At 46.4% G+C, this 16,391-nt stretch overlaps 1 protein-coding gene and 1 long non-coding RNA gene across 7 annotated transcripts in view; both read left to right on the forward strand.

The window, feature by feature from the left end:
- Window positions 1–16,391, forward strand: part of USP4 (ubiquitin specific peptidase 4) — a 67,383-nt gene that overhangs the window by 17,721 nt on the left and 33,271 nt on the right. For 2 of the 6 annotated variants that reach the window (XM_025375397.1, XM_025375398.1), the window contains exons 5-8: window positions 655–800; window positions 931–992; window positions 12,219–12,359; window positions 13,142–13,259. In XM_025375397.1, coding sequence (XP_025231182.1) covers window positions 655–800; window positions 931–992; window positions 12,219–12,359; window positions 13,142–13,259 — 467 coding nt within the window. Of the gene's footprint in view, window positions 1–654; window positions 801–930; window positions 997–5,849; window positions 6,662–12,218; window positions 12,360–13,141; window positions 13,260–16,391 lie in introns of those variants that run through there. The other 4 variants (XM_025375399.1, XM_025375400.1, XM_025375402.1 and 1 more) reach the window with 3 other exon arrangements.
- On the forward strand, window positions 2,701–3,562 carry LOC112618408. Its single transcript, XR_003118075.1, has 2 exons — window positions 2,701–3,119; window positions 3,254–3,562. It is a non-coding gene; the product is annotated as an uncharacterized LOC112618408 (long non-coding RNA).

Here is a 16,391-nt window from a genome sequence, read left to right on the forward strand (position 1 = left end):
AAAAAAAAAAAACAAATCGCAGCCAGGAAATGGCAGAGCTAGCTTTTGAAGCCATATCTGAGTTAACTCCAAAGATAAGCTTTCTCACTTTCTGTTGTTTTTGCGCTGTAAATGAGAGACAAATGTTAGAGAAGAAGCACAGGGAGACTTTCCAGGCGTATGAGTGCAAGAGGCCACCCATGGGAGATGATTGATTTTAAGAGTTATTGGGGTTGATCCAGAGCACCTGTGAGCATCTGAAAAGAAGGAAGATGAGGGCTGGGCGCGGTGGCTCAAGCCTGTAATCCCAGCACTTTGGGAGGCCGAGACGGGCGGATCACGAGGTCAGGAGATTGAGACCATCCTGGCTAACACGGTGAAACCCCGTCTCTACTAAAAAAATACAAAAAACTAGCCGGGCGAGGTGGCGGGCGCCTGTAGTCCCAGCTACCCGGGAGGCTGAGGCAGGAGAATGGCGTAAACCCGGGAGGCGGAGCTTGCAGTGAGCTGAGATCTGGCCACTGCACTCCAGCCTGGGCGACAGAGCGAGACTCTGTCTCAAAAAAAAAAAAAAAAAAAAAAAAAAAAGGAAGGAAGATGAGCATTAGTTTGCCATGGCTGTCTTTAGCCTTGCATGTGGACAAAGCCCCAAGTGATATTTCTGCCTGTTCCTAGCAACCATTGAGAAAGAGATGCGGAAGCTGTTCAACATCCCTGCGGAGCGTGAAACACGGCTCTGGAACAAATACATGAGCAACACCTACGAGCAGTTGAGCAAGCTAGACAACACTGTCCAGGATGCTGGGCTATACCAGGGTCAGGTAGGAGGGCCCACGCCATTCCCCAGCAGGTAGCTCTGCCCAGGGTGTGTGGCCAGATTCTTTCTGCTTCTCAGCATGTTGGAAATGCAGTGGTTTGAACTCTCCTCATTTGGTTTCCCCTTTTACTTAGGTGCTAGTAATTGAGCCTCAAAATGAAGATGGCACATGGCCCAGGCAGACCTTGCAGTCAAAGTAAGTGAATTTTTTCTCCCTTGTCATAGGCTCACACGTGCAAAAGAGACAGTCTTTCCTAAGGCAGTACTTGTACTAAGAAAAACTGTTCTGATTTAGATGAAAAACGCCTATTTTATATATCCAGAGTTCCTGCTTCTGGATGAAGACCCTGGCTTTTGGTAGTAGGGCGGCATCTAAAGGAAACCTGTCAGGATATCTCAGCAAGGTGGCGAGCTTTTCCTCGTGGAGAATGAGAAAAGGAGGAAGGGATCTGAGGGATCAAGTCTAAGGTTGCTGCTCTACAAAGAGGTTGCTTTGTTTTTGTCATGCTTTTATTTTCTTCACCTGTAGTTAGAGGCCTTGATGGATAAGAGGAGGGCTAAGTCATGGGGTTTTATATGACTTAAAAGTGATAGTTGAGGCCTGAACATGGTGGCTCATGCCTGTAATCTCAGCACTTTGAGAGGCTGAGGCAAGTGGATCACCTGAGGCCAGGAGTTTGAGACCAGCCTGGCCAACATGGTAAAACCCTGTCTCTACTAAAAATACAAAAATTAGCCAGGCGTGGTGGCAGGCGCCTGTAATCCCAGCTACTCCAGATGCTGAGGCTCGAAAGTCACTTGAATCCAGGAGGTGAAAGTTGCAGTGAGCTGAGATCGCACATTTCACTCCAACCTGGGTGACAGTGCAAGACTCTGACCCCAAAAAAACAACAAAAGGTGATAGCTTGATTCCACCTGTTTCTGCCCAGTGGCCTGTTACTCTTTGTTGCCCTGGGAGCTTGCTGGGTGAATTGTTCAGCTACAAAACTTGGACTAAAGACACATCTGTCTCAGGAGATGTTCATGTGGTATGTGGAACTGTGCATGTTCCTAGAAAGGGAGATAAAGAAGTGATGAATTTTCCTTATGGTATAAGTTTTGGAAATTATATCTGTGTTCCAGTAGTTATGGGAACAATGTTGCGCTCTGTCCTTTTCCTTCTGTCAGGCCTTGGACTGTGACCATTACATAGTAGTGGAGCTCCTAGCTCATTTGAGAACCATGAAAACTGAGTTCTTAAGAGAAGAAATGTTAGACCCCTGGAGTTCAATCATGGACTCCAGTTTAAGAAACCCTGGGTGCCAGTTGTTGACAAGATGAATAAAATCACTGTGGTAGGCATAGCTGTGCTCATCTTCACCCTGAGATATCCATATCCTAATTCCTAGAGTCAGTTTCAGAATCTCTCACTATGTCAGGTGACATGGCAAAAGGGACTTTGCAGATGGGATTAAGCATGATGGTGAGTGCCTGTAGTCCCAGCTACCTGACAGGCTCAGATGGGAGCATTGCTTGAGTCCAGGAGTTTGAGGCTGCAGTGAGCTATGATTCCGCCATTGCACTCGCACTCCTGCCTGGGTGACAGCAAGACCCCATCTCTCTTTTTTTTTAAAAAAGGCCCGTGTGGTGGCTCATGCCTGTAATCCCAGCACTTTGGGAGGCTGAGGTGGACTGAGCACCTGAGGTTGGTAGTTCGAGACCAGCCTGACCAACATGGAGAAACCCCGTCTCTACTAAAAATACAAAATTAGCCAGGTGTGGTGGTGCATGTCTGTAATTTCAGCTACTTGGGAGGCTGAGGCATGAGAATGGTGTTTGCAGTGAGCCTGGATCATGCCACTGCACTCCAACTTGGGCAATAGAGTGAGACTCTGTCTCAGGAAAAAAAAATAAAGGTACAATAATAATAAGCAAGGTTTAAGAAAGCATCTAATATCTGCAATATTCCAGAGATAAATTCTGGGTAATGCCAACATAGGTGAGGGGGTAGGAATTAGTATAGAGCAGAGAGAGATGAGAATGTCCAGAACTACTATTCTTGGGGATGAGAAAGGTGAACAATTGTAAGTTCATGTAATTTATGGGGAAAAATAAAAATAGAGATCCTAATAAGTTAATGGAACAACTAATAGAAATGGAAAATTGAATGTATAACTTTGTAACATGCTATGTCAGTTAGGAAAGGCTTGCTGGCAGGTAAGAAAAATCTGCAAATTAGCGTATTAAGCAAGATGGAGGCTTACATCTTTCTGAAAAGAATTTTTGACGTAGGCAGTCAGTCCATTGCTGATGTAGCAGCTCCATGGCAATATTAAACCCAGCTGTTTTGTCTGACAATTTTGCTTTACGGTGTGTGGCTTCTACTTCAAAGATGGCCACTTCTGGTCCGAGGTGATTGCTAGAACTGCAGTAATTAGACCTGCATTCCAGTAGCTGGGAGAGGGAAAAGGGAAGGAGGATCTACCGCTTCCTTTTTAGGACATTTCTCAGATATCATACATCAAACCTTCTTTTACATCTCATTGGCTAATCATATGACAATATCTGGCTTTCAGGAAGGCTGAGATGTACTATATAGCAGGACTGCATCATGTCCAACTAAAAATTGGGGTTCTCAAACTAAGGAAGGAGGGGAAAATAGCTATCAGGAGGTGACTAGCAAACTGCCACACCTGCAAAAGGAAACTTAATGGAAGGCAAGAATGAAGGGGGAAAAAAAACTAAGTAGTATGGTAATTAGAAAATGTGTTAGAACATGTGGAAAAAGGGGGAAAAAAAAAAGAAAACCTGAAATAAGGAGGCTGAATTAAATTCGTTTAAGTCTAATAACAGCATTAGAATCACTGTAGGTGAGTTAAATTTACCAACCTAAAGACAAATTCTCAGATCAGACTTTAAAAGACAAATCACACCAGGGATATACAGTGGTGTGTGCCTATAGTCCTAGCTACTTCAGAAGGCTGAGGGAGGAAGCTTGCTTGAGCCCAGGAGTTCAAAGTTACTATGAGCCATGATTGCATCATTTCTCTCCAGCCTGGGCAACAGAGTGAGACCCTGTCTCTTTTTTTTTTTTTTGAGACAGAGTTTCACTCTTGTTGCCCAGGCTGGAGTGCAATGGCACAATCTCGGCTCACCACAACCTCTGCCTCCCGGGTTCAAGCAGTTCTCCTGCCTCAGCCTCCCGAGTAGCTGGGATTACAGACATGTGCCACCACGCCCGGCTAATTTTGTATTTTTAGTAGAGACAGGGTTTCTCCATGTTGGTCAGGCTGGAGACCCTGTCTCTTGGAAAGAAAAGAGTCAGGCATGGTGACTTATACCTGTAATCCCAGCATTTTGGAAAGCTGAGGTGGGAGGATTGCTTGAGGATAGGAGTTTAAGACCAGCCTGGTCAACATAGCAAGACTCCTGTCTCTACAAATTTTTCTTTTTAAATTAGCTGGGCATGGTAGCTTGTGCCTGCAGTTCCAGCTACTTGGGAGGCTGAGGTGGGAGGATCCCTTGAGCACAGGAGTTTGAGTCTGCAGTGAGCTATAATTGTGTACTGCACTGCAGCCTGGGTGACAGAGCAAGAGCTTGTCTCAAAACACACAAGAAAATAAAACAAGGCTGGGCACAGTGGCTCCTGGCCTGTAATCCCACTTTGGGAGGCCGAGGTGGGTGGATCGCTTGAGTTCAGGAGTTCAAGACCAGCCTGGTGAATATAGCGAGACCCTGTCTCTACTAAAAATACAAAAAATTAGCCAGGAGTGGTGGCGTACACCTGTAATCCCAGCTACTTGGGAGGCTGAGGCAGGAGAATCACTTGAACTCAGGAGGCAGAGGTTGTAGTGAGCCGAGATGGCACCATTGCACTCCAGTGTGTGTGAGAGAGCAAGACTCCATTTCAAAAAAAAAAAAAGAGACCAAACATGTTTAGTAATACATTGTGTGTCAAAGACACAGAGAAGTTGAAATCAAGGGAATGGAAATAGTGGCTGATGCCTGTAATCCCAGCACTTTGGGAGGCCGAGGCAGGCAGATCACGAGGTCAAGAGATCAAGACCATCCTGGGCCAACATGGTGAAACCCCGTCTCTACTAAAAATACAAAAAAATGGGTGTGGTGGTGTGCTCTTGTAGTCCCAGCTACTCAGGAGGCTGAGGCAGGAGAATCTCTTGAACCTGGGTGGCGGAGGTTGCGGTCAACTGAGATCACACCACTGCACTCCAGCCCGGGTGACAGAGCAAGACTCCGTCTCAAAAATTAAAAAGAAACATACATCAAGGGAATATGTTATCGAAGGAAGGTCACTAGTTGGCTTAGAAACTTTTTAAAAACCTACCAACAGGGTCAGTTTTATATATTTATCTTTTTTGTTTTTTTGAGACAAAGTCTTTCTCTGTCACCCAAGCTGGAATGCAGTGGCGTGATCCCCTCCCAAGGTGCTGGAATTACAGGTGTGAGCCACCGTGCCCGGCCTATATATTTCTGTTTATTTATTTATCCCTCAAGAGTCCTCCCTCCAATTTAATATATTTCTTGGCAGAGGATAGTAAATGTTTCCATGGATGGATTCCTTGGTTGTTGTTCTTTTTTCTTTGTTTTTTTTTTTGTTGTTGTTTTCTTTTTTCTTTTTTTTTTGAGATGGAGTCTCGCTCTGTTGCCCAGGCTGGAGTGCAGTGGCACAATCTCAGCTCACTGCAAGCTCTGCCTCCCAGGTTTACACCATTCTCCTGCCTCAGCCTCCCGAGTAGCTGGGACTACAGGCGCCCGCCGTCACGCCTGGCTAATTTTTTGTATTTTTAGTAGAGACGGGGTTTCACCGTGTTAGCCAGGATGGTCTCGATCTCCTGACCTCGTGATCCGCCCGCCTTAGCCTCCCAAAGTGCTGGGATTACAAGCGTGAGCCACCACGCCCGGCCGTTTTTTTTCTTTTTCTTTTTTCTTTTTTTTTGAGACAGAGTCTTGCTTAAACCCAGGAGGCAGAGGTTGCAGTGAACTGAGACTTCACCATTGCACTCCAGCCTGGGCAACAAGAGTGAAACTCCATCTCAAAAAAAAAAAAAAATAGGAGGCCCCGGGAGATGTTGACCCAGCAGGGTGTGGCGCTGCAGAAGTACAACAACATGCTGGTCAGATTCGTAGAGGAGCTATGCCAGAAGCAGGAGGAACTGTGCCGGCAGATCCAGCAGGAGGAGGATGAGTAGCAGCGGCTGCAGAATGAGGTGAGGCAGCTGACAGAAAAGCTGGCCTACATCAGTGAGAACCTGACATGCAAGACTGCCTTTCTCAGTAAGTTCTACCAGACCATCGCGGAGACGGAGGCCATCTACCTCAAGATGCTGGAGAGCTCCCAGACTTTGCTCAGTGTCCTGAAGAGGGAAGCTGGGAACCTGACCAAGGCTACAGCCTCAGACCACAAAAGTAGCAGTGACAAGGACAGCTGACCAGACCAGCTGACCTGCCTCCATGTGCCCCTCAACTCAGCCCCAGCAAGTCTGTCCACGGAGTGTCTTCTTCATGGCAGCAGCCCTCTTCTTTCACTGTCTCAGGTGCCAAGAGGGGCAGCTGCCCACCTCCACTGGCAACAGTGACAAGCCTGGGGCACAGCCTGTGGGTCCTGGCTTCTGCTCACACAGGCTGTGGGGATGGTGGGCTCTAGGTTAGCTCTGCAAGGGGCCTGTCTCTGCGGCACCCACACTCCTGGGCTGCCAGGGAGGCCCTGGTTAGTCTGAGCACCCTGGGCGTCTTCTCACCTTATGCCTCCTCAGCCAGCAGAGGCCCAGGGCAGGGGGCATGGGTTCTCCTTCATCCCAGAACCCAATCCCAGAAGCCACAGGCTTGCCCCTGTGGCCTGTGACTGTCAATAAACATCTTTGTAAAAATAAATAAATGACTGAATGAATGAATGAATGAATGAAAAATAAATTAGCCGGGCTTGGTGGCTCACACCTATGATCCTAGCACTTTGGGAGGCTGAAGCGGGCAGATCACTTGAGGCCAGGAGTTCGAGATTAGCCTGGCCAACATGATAAAACCCCATTTCTACTAAAAATAAAAAAACTAGCCAGACATGGTGGTGTGCACCTGTAATCCCAGCTACTCGGGAAGCTGAGGCATGAGAATTGCTTGAACTGGGGAGGCAAAGGCTGCAGTGAGCTGAGATTGGCCCCCTGCACTCCAGCCTGGGCGACAGAATGAGACACTCTCAAAATAAATAAATAAATAGATAAATTAAAAGAGTTTATTGTTATCTTAATTATAGTTGCAGGTACCAGACTCCAGATACTTGAGGTCAGTCTTTTTTTTTTTTTGAGCTGGAGTCTCGCTCTTATTGCCCAGGCTGGAGTGCAATGGCGCCATCTCAGCTCACCACAACCTCCACCTCCTGGGTTCAAGTGATTCTCCTGCCTCAGCCTCTGAGTAGGTGGGATTACAGGCATGTGCCACCATGCCCGGCTAATTTTGTGTTTTTAGTAGAGATAGGGTTCCTCTGTGTTGGTCGGACTGGTCTCTGACTCCCAACCTCAGGTGATCCGCCCACCTCAGCCTCCCAAAGTGCTGGAACTACAGACGTGAGCCACCGTGCCTGGCCTAGTCTTAAAGGATGGACTTATTCTCAGAGCAGCATTCAGTCTGGAGAACGTCTGAGAAGCAAGGGGAGTGCAGTAGATTAAGGAGGGTAGGCATGGGCTCTGCCTAGTTTGCCCAGAGCCTCACTTTGGGCCTGGGCACAGGGATGTTTTACAGGTCTCCACCATGGTTTCAGGCACACATTTGAGTTGTAATTGATAATCACCTGACATGCCTTGGGAGCAGGACTTAACAGTAGAAAGGTGCCTGGGAGTCCTGAGGCTTGCCTACAGTGTCTCTTAGGAGCAGAGGTATCCTTGTTTGGAGGCGTGGTGTCTGTTTTCAGAGTGTGGCATGAGACCCAGTCACAAATCAGTGAGATACTGCCTACCTAATATATATGCCTGAGATTCAGACATTTCCCCTGGCTGCCTATTTTCCAGCCTGTAATGCCCAGGATGTGTTCCACAGTTGCCTGAAGGTCTCGAGACTAGTCCCTGCCCTAGTGCTCAGCATTTCCCAGGTTGTAGTAAATTTTCTGAAGAGAAGTTTTGCTTTTGACTTGTCTGTCAAAGATAGAGTATTTTTTAATAGATGGGGTCTTGCTTTGTTGCCCAGACGGGAATGCAATGGCATGATTATAGTTTACTACAACCTCTAGCTCCTGGGATCAAGGGATCCTCTCGGCTTAGTCTCCTGAGTAGCTGGGACTGCAGGCATGAGCCACTATGCCTGACTTTTTCTGTTTTGTAGAGACAAGGTCAGCCTCCCAAAGTGCTGGGATTATAAGCATGAGCCACTGCACCCAGCCTAAGGATAGAGTTTTTTTTTTTTCTTTTTTTTAATCTTACTGTGTAAATTTTCAAGCACCTAAAAAGTATCCTTTTATGCCCTTAATTTGGTTTCTTTTTGATTGAATTTACTATGAAAACTACTGGCAGTATTTTCTAGAACATTTTAAACGTCAAATAAAATTTTTCTTTAATTTCTGTCATCCGGAAATGTTGTCTCTTTAAGAAATCGACAGGTCTTGGATATCTCAAATGATTTGTATGGATTTTTGCCCTTTTTTAAAATAAATAAAATAAATACAGACAGGGTCTCGCTATGTTGACCAGGTTGATCTTGAACTCTTGTCCTCAAGCAGTCTTCCCACCCTGGCCTCCCAAAATGCTAGGATTACAGGCATGAGCCACCAGGCCCAGCTGATTTTTGCCCTTTTAAGCTCAAGAAAATAGATAAGTTACCAATGAATGGTTACTGAAAAGAGGAGTGCCATACCATACAACTTGAGGTTCTGTGCATCAGCATTCGAATATCACTATTCTGTCTTACCTGCTCTCAGTGCTGAGATGACTGAGTCTGCTATTGCCTATCAGACCAGCCTTGGGCAGCAGACTTTCTTTATGCATAAGAGGCTAGGATATCACGTTGGATGTCTCACTGGACAGGATTGAATGCATGCATGCTTAAGTCTCCCATGTGGTGAATGAGAGTACCCTGGACTATGGTGAATCTCGCTTAATGCAGCTGCTTGAGTTCTTGGACTCCTTTGCAGCATGAGGATGAAGCTGTGTGAACCAAATCCTCTTTAGGATTAGAGAAGGGTACATTTCCTTATGGGAAGGTGAGAGACTGAGGAGCCCTCATTCTCCCTTGCTGTGACCGCACTGTGGAGCAAACCTCGGTTCAGGTACCCGCTTAGGCCCTATATAATTTCCTGACGTGCCCACTGCTGGTATACAAGATCACACTTGTTTTTGCTGCCACGTTTTTCTTCTCATAGGGAAGCCAAGTTGAGATCAGATCCCATGAGGGTGAGCACTGTGTGGGGACAGCACATCTTCTTATTCATTTTCTGTATTCTAAAAATAACCCAGTATTCTAGAAGGGAAATCCCAGTTTTATATTTGAAACAATGGAAGAGGATTCACTTTCTTATTTGACTGAGTGCAGTGGCTCATGTATGTAATCCTAGCCCTTTGGGAGGCTGAGGCAGGAGGATTGCTTGAGTCCAGGAGTTTGAGACCAGCCTGGGCAACATAAGGAGACTATTGCTATGGAGTACAAAAAAAAAAGGTAAAAATCAAAAATTTTAAAATAAGATTTACTTTCTTCCTTATGTCCTTATATAGATTCTAGCAGATTGATGAAATTGATAGCAATTTAAAATTTGGGCAATGAGCCCTTGAATTAATTTGAAAGTAGAAATCTAAAGTAAGAGCCTGAAAAATATTAAAACATGAGTTTGAAACAGAGAGGTTACAGTGGCAAATTTGGAGAAACAAAATTCTCCATAGAAGGCATAGTGAAACCAAATTGGCATTTTTCTCTTCTCATGTCCTTATACCCAGCTATTTAATTTGCATCCAGCCTTTTTGGGGAAAGTCATCTCTTATTGCCGTTTTTCTTTTTCTTTTTTTTTTTTGCGATGGGGTTTTGCTCTTGTTGCCCAGGCTGGAGTGCAATGGCACGATCTCGGCTCACTACAGCCTCTGCCTCCTGGGTTCAAGCAGTTCTCCTGCCTCATCTCCCAAGTAACTGGGATTACAGGCATGCGCCACTAGTCCTGGCTGTATTTTTAGTAGAGACGGGGTTCCACCATGTTGGTAAGGCTAGACTCGAACTCCTGATCTCAAGTGATCCATCCACCCACCTCAGCCTCCCAAAGTGGTGAGATTACAGGTGTGAGCTACCTCAGCTGGCCTTATTGCCATTTCTCTTTGCCTTTCACTGATAATTCTTAAAATTCAGGGAAGCAGGCCAGATGCGGTGGTTCATGCCTATAATCCCAGCACTTTGGGAGGACAGGGCAGGCAGATCACAAGTCAAGAGATCGAGACCATCCTGGCCAACATGGTGAAACCCTGTCTCTACTAAAAATACAAAAAAATTAGCTGGGTGTGGTGGCACGTGCGTGTAGTGCTTGCTACTCGGGAGGCTGAGGCAGGAGAATTGTTTGAACTCGGGAGATGGAGGTTGCAGTGAGCCAAGATTGTGCCACTGCACTCCAGCCTGGTGACAGAATGAGACTCCGTCTCAAAAAAAAAAAAAAAAATTCAGAGAAGTTTATGATTTGTAAATCAAACCAGGATGCTTGAAGATGAACCTTTTGGGGTTTTTTTGTTTGTTTGTTATTTTTTAAGAGACAGAGTATCAGCCGGGCGCAGTGGCTCACTCCTGTGATCCCAGCACTTTGGGAGGCCGAGGTGAGTGGATCACGAGGTCAGGAGATCGAGACCATCCTGGCTAACTCGGTGAAATCCCGTCTTTACTAAAAATACAAAAAATTAGCCGGGTGTGATGGCGGGCGCCTGTAGTCCCAGCTACTCGGGAGGCTGAGGTAGGAGAATGGCATGAACCCGGGAGGCGGAGCTTGCAGTGAGCCAAGATCGCGCCAGTGCGCTCCAGCCTGGGCGACAGAGCGAGACTCTGTCTCAAAAAAAAAAAAAAGAGAGTATCACTCTGTCACCAGGCTGGAGTGCAGTGGTGCAATCTTGGCTCACTCTCAGGTTCAAGTGATTCTCCTGCCCCAGCCTCCTGAGTGGCTGGGATTACAGGTGCCCACCACCACGTCCAGATAATTTTTGTATTTTTAGTAGAGATGGGGTTTCACTGTGTCTTGAACTCCTGACCTCATGGCCATACTGGTCTTGAATTTTTGACCTCGTGATCCGCCTGCCTTGGCCTCCCAAAGTGCTGGGATTACAAGGGTGAGCCACCTCACCTGGCCTAATTTTGTATTTGTAGTAGTGATAGGGTTTCTCCATGTTGGTCAGGCTGGTTTCAAACTCCGGACCTCAGGTGATCCATCTGCCTCGGCCTGCCAAAGTGCTGAGATTACGGGTGTGAGCCACTGCGCCCGGCCTGGCTAATTTCCTTTACATTTTAGTAGAGACAGTTTTCACTGTGTTGCCCAGGCTGGTCTCGAACTCCTGAGCTCAGGCAATCTGCCTGTCTCGGCCTCCCAAAGTGCTATGGAGTACAAAAAAAAAACGTAAAAATTAAAATTTTTAAAATAAGATTTACTTTCTTCCTTATGTCCTTATATAGATTCTAGCAGATTGATGAAATTGATAGCAATTTAAAATTTGGGCAATTAGCCCTTGAATTAATTTGAAAGTAGAAATCTAAAGTAAGAGCCTGAAAAATATTAAAACATGAGTTTGAAACAGGTTACAGTGGCAAATTTGAAGAAACAAAATTCTCCATAGAAAGCATAGTGAAACCAGGCCGGGCGCAGTGGCTCAAGCCCGTAATCCCAGCACTTTGGGAGGCCGAGACGGGTGGATCACGAGGTCAGGAGATCGAGACCATCCTGGCTAACACGGTGAAACCCCGTCTCTACTAAAAAATACAAAAAAAACTAGCCGGGCGAGGTGGCGGGCGCCTGTAGTCCCAGCTACTCGGGAGGCTGAGGCCGGAGAATGGCGTGAACCCGGGAGGCGGAGCTTGCAGTGAGCTGAGATCCGGCCACTGCACTCCAGCCTGGGTGACAGAGCGAGACTCCGTCTCAAAAAAAAAAAAAAAAAAAAAACATAGTGAAACCAAATTGGCATTTTTCTCTTCTCATGTCCTTATACCCAGCTATTTAATTACAGGCTTGAGCCACTGCGCCTGGCCAGCCTTGTGGTTTTCACACTGAAAGGGTATATGATGCTGTGGACTGATGTGACAGGAAGACCAATTAATTTCTGGACTCTCACTTTAAGTTTACCTTGAAGTAGTATGAATACAGGCTTTTTGTAATTTATTTTAACTTACTGAATATGAAGAACATTTATTTCTTGAGAAGCGACCTAAGGCATTAAATAGGGCTTGCTCTTTGCAAAAAGTCAGTAGCATTGTTTCTGCTTCTCTCTCCCAGATCAAGCACTGCGCCTAGCAGAAATTTTACTACCTCTCCAAAATCATCAGCAAGTCCCTATTCCTCAGTGTCTGCCTCTCCCATTGCAAATGGTGATAGCACTAGCACCTGTGGGATGCACAGTTCCGGTGTCAGCAGGGGGTAAGAGCAGGTCCTTTCACTCTGCTTCCTTTCCCTCTGTCCTTTCCCAGGCTGTATCTTGAGAGCTCATCTGCCGCTACACTAAGCATGGTGGGGTTAGAGTTCCTCATGGGAACGTGCTGCATGTAGTTTCTCACTCCATTTCATACCTGTAGTAAAGTGTGCTTCCAAGTTCTGATCTGTGTTGCTTGTCCTCCTGTGAGCTGGTGTTTTCCCCACAGCCTACATCACAGGTAGTCTTAGTGTGGGACAGGGTGGGGGTCTCTGCATTTGTTTATGAAGGGATGGGCTGGCACATATGGCAGAGTAGTTGTGAAGGGACAGTGCTCAGCTGTGGATGGCCGTGATCCTTTCTCCAAGCATTTCAGGCACACATGCCACATGGCATAGATTGGGGGAAGAGGGCGAATGAGGTGAGGAAGTGTGCATGAACTTTCAGGGCCAGTCAAGCCTGGGTGTGGCCTGGTGGGTGGTAGCAGATGCAAGCTCTTGATAACTAAAATGGTCTTCCCTTAAGTCACCTGGCAAAATTAGCATTTGCCAAAGCCTAACAGGAAAATTCAAATAGTGTTTCTTTCCTTAAGGATGTGCTTACCAGCTGCTAGTGTGTCAGGTAAAGGGTGGGGCAGGTCTGGAGGGCAGGGGAGGGGGTAGAGGGAATTTGCATCATGGGCTTACTACCACACACAAGTTCTAGAGGCCCCCATAGGAGCCTCAAAAAACATCTTGAGGGCATGTGTTATACACTTGCTTTTATTGCTGATGTGTGTTGTGTTTTCCAGTGGATCTGGCTTTTCTGCTTCGTATAATTGTCAGGAGCCACCATCCTCTCATATACAACCTGGGCTCTGTGGACTTGGAAACCTGGGAAACACCTGCTTCATGAACTCCGCTTTGCAGGTAGAGGAAAGAACTTCCATTCAAATAACACAGCAGCTTGAGGTTTGGATGGAAGTGGCCTGCAAAGATACTGGGTGGATCCTGTCCCAGGAGTCTCTGCCTACCCCTTGTTAGTGCTTCAGTAGTCTCTGCCAGGGCATCTCCCACTAGGTGGTACAGAATGGCTTCATCAGTGTTTGTGGACCCCAGATGTCTTTGTAGTCAGTTCTGTGTTTGGTTTTATAGTAAGATTATTTTGAGTTTTATCGACTGTTTAGGTATGATCTCTCTAGAAAATATTGGAGTGCATCCCTGATTGGTCTCTGATGGGATGAGGAGAACTTATAGCAGGTGATGCCAAGCTCAATTATGCCTTGCTGAAGGCTGACTACCTTTTCACTAAAAATAGTTGTCCCAGCCAGGCGCAGTGGCTCACGCCTGTAATCCCAGCACTTTGGGAAGCCAAGGTGGGTGGATCACCTGAGGTCAGAAGTTCGAGACCAGCCTAGCCAACATGGCAAAACCCCATCTCTACTAAAAATACAAAAATTAGCCGGGTGTGGTGGCACATGCCTGTAATCCCAGCTTCTCGGGAGGCTGAGGCAGGAGAATCGCTTGAACCCGGGAGGCAGAGGTTGTAGTGAGCCGAGATTGGACCATTGCACTCCAGCCTGGGGAACAAGAGTGAAACTCCGTTTCCAATTAAAAAAAAAAAAAAAAAAAGATAGCTGTCCCGCCCCATGCTCCTTACTAGAGAAACTCCAAAATCCCCTATTTGAAACTTGTTTATTGGCCAGGCACAGTGGCTCACACCTGTAATCACAACCCTTTGGGAGGCTGAGGGGGTAGTATTGCTTGAGGCCAGGAGTTTGAGGCCAGCCTGAGCATCATGGCGAGACCCTGTCTCAAAATGGAAAAGAAAATAAACCTTGTTTATTAATTCATCAAATATTTATTGGGCATATATTATGTGACAGCACTGTAATAGTCATGGACTGCAAGGAGTTAAAGTCCAGCTTCAAAGTTAGGAGGGCACAGTCCCCAAGACTGCCCTCATTTCCAAAACCAACTGCAAGTTTGCAGGTTTCCAAGACCAGCCTTAGTTTTGATAATTTGTTTAGAAGGAGTCACGGAATTTACTTAGTTATTATACTCATGATAATGGTTTATTGTAGTGAGAGGGTGTAGACTAAAATCAGCCAAGGGGAGAGGCATATAGGGCAGAGGTCAGGGGGGTCAAAATGTAGAGCTTCTGTTGTTTTCTACCTATGGAGTCAGTACATGGTACTTTCCTTTTTTTTTTTTTTTTGTGACAGCATCTCTCTCCTCTCTGTGTTGCCCAGGCTGGAGTGCAGTGGCGCAATCTTGACTCACTGCAACCTCCGCCTCTCGGGTATAAGCAATTCTCGTGCCTCAGCCTCCCAAGTAGCTGGGATTACAGGCACACGCCACCATGCCTGGCTAATTTTTGTATTTTTAGTAGAGACAGGGTTTCACCATGTTGGCTAACCAGGCTGGTCTCAAATTCCCAACCTCAGGTGATCCACCCACCTCAGCCTCCCAAAGTGCTGGGATTACAGGCGTGAGCCACAGTGCCTGGCCAGAACATGGTACTTTCCTGGCATTGATGTGTAATGATGCGTATGGAGTGCTGCAAACTATGGAAACTCACCTGAGCTTCAGTGTCCAGAATTTTTATTGGGGCTTCATTTTATAAGTATGATTGACTGGCAGGACGTGGTGGCTCATGCCTGTAATCCCAGCACTTTGGAAGACCGAGGTGGGCAGATCATGAGGTCAAGAGTTTGAGAACAGCTTGGCCAACATAGTGAAACCCTGTCTCTACTAAAAATACAAAAAATTAGCTGGGCATGGTGGCGGGCAATTGTAATCCCAGCTACTTGAGAGGCTGAGGCTGGAGAATCGCTTGAACCCGGGAGGCGGAGGTTGCAGTGAGCTGAGATCGTGCCACTACACTCCAGCCTGGGTGACAGTGAGAGACTGTGTCTCAAAAAAAATAAAATAATAAAGTATAAATATGATTGACTGATTACCTAGGTGAACTGGTACCGTATGACCCAAAGCTCCCACCCTAAGTCACATAGTTGGTTTTTCTGGAGTGGCTAGCCCTTCTCACCCTAAGACTAGACTGTGCCCTTCTCGTCAGCCTCCTCTCCACCTCCAAAATTGTATTATTAGATTATCCAGTATGACCCAAGGCCCACCAGGCAGACAGACAGTCCTATCAGGCATAACATTCCAGGGGCAAATAGATTACCTCCCAGAAGCCAGGGGCAAAGCTAGACCTTCTGTTTGAGCAAAGCAAAATTCTTTTTTTTTTTTTTTTTCTTAGAGGCGGGATCTCTCTGTTGCCAGGCTAGAGTGCAGTGGCATGATCATAACTCACTGTAACCTTGAACTCCTGGGCTCAAGTGATCCTCCTACCTCAGCCTCCCAGATAGCTGAGACTACAAGTGTGTACCACCAGGCTTTGCTAATTGTTTTTTCGTTTTGTTTTGTATGTGTTTTTTTTTTTTTTTGGTGGAAATGGGGTCTCACTTATGATGCCCAGGCTGGTCTCAAACTCCTGGCCTTAAGCAGTCTTCCTACCTTGACCTCCCAAAGTGCTGGGATTACAGGTCTGAGCCACTGCACTTGGCCTGATATTCTTTACATAGGGACTCAGTGGTAAGCAAACCAGCAATGGTTTTTGTCCCCATAAAATTGATAATCTGGCGGGGTACAGTGGCTCACACCTGTAATCCCAGTGATTTGGGAGGTCCAAATGGGAGGATCACTTGAGCCCAGGAGTTTAAGACCAAGCCTAGCTAACATGAGCAAGACCCTATCTCTAAAAATTAAAAAAAATAAAAAAATTAAAGACTTACATTCTCACTTTTTTTTTTTTTTTTTTTGAGACATAGTCTTGCTGTCTTGCCCAGGCTGGAGTGCAGTGATGCAGTCTTGGCTTGTAGCAACCTCCGCCTCCCGGGTAGCTGGGATTACAGGCATGTGCCACTATGCCCAGCTAATTTTTTGTATTTTCAGTAGAATGGGGTTTCACCATGTTGACCAGGAAGGTCTGGAACTCCTGGCCTCAAGTGATCCACCCTCCTTAGCCTCACAGAGTGCTGGGATTACAGGCATGAACTA

This window comes from Theropithecus gelada, chromosome 2 (assembly GCF_003255815.1).
Source record: "Theropithecus gelada isolate Dixy chromosome 2, Tgel_1.0, whole genome shotgun sequence".
Taxonomy (NCBI): domain Eukaryota; kingdom Metazoa; phylum Chordata; class Mammalia; order Primates; family Cercopithecidae; genus Theropithecus; species Theropithecus gelada.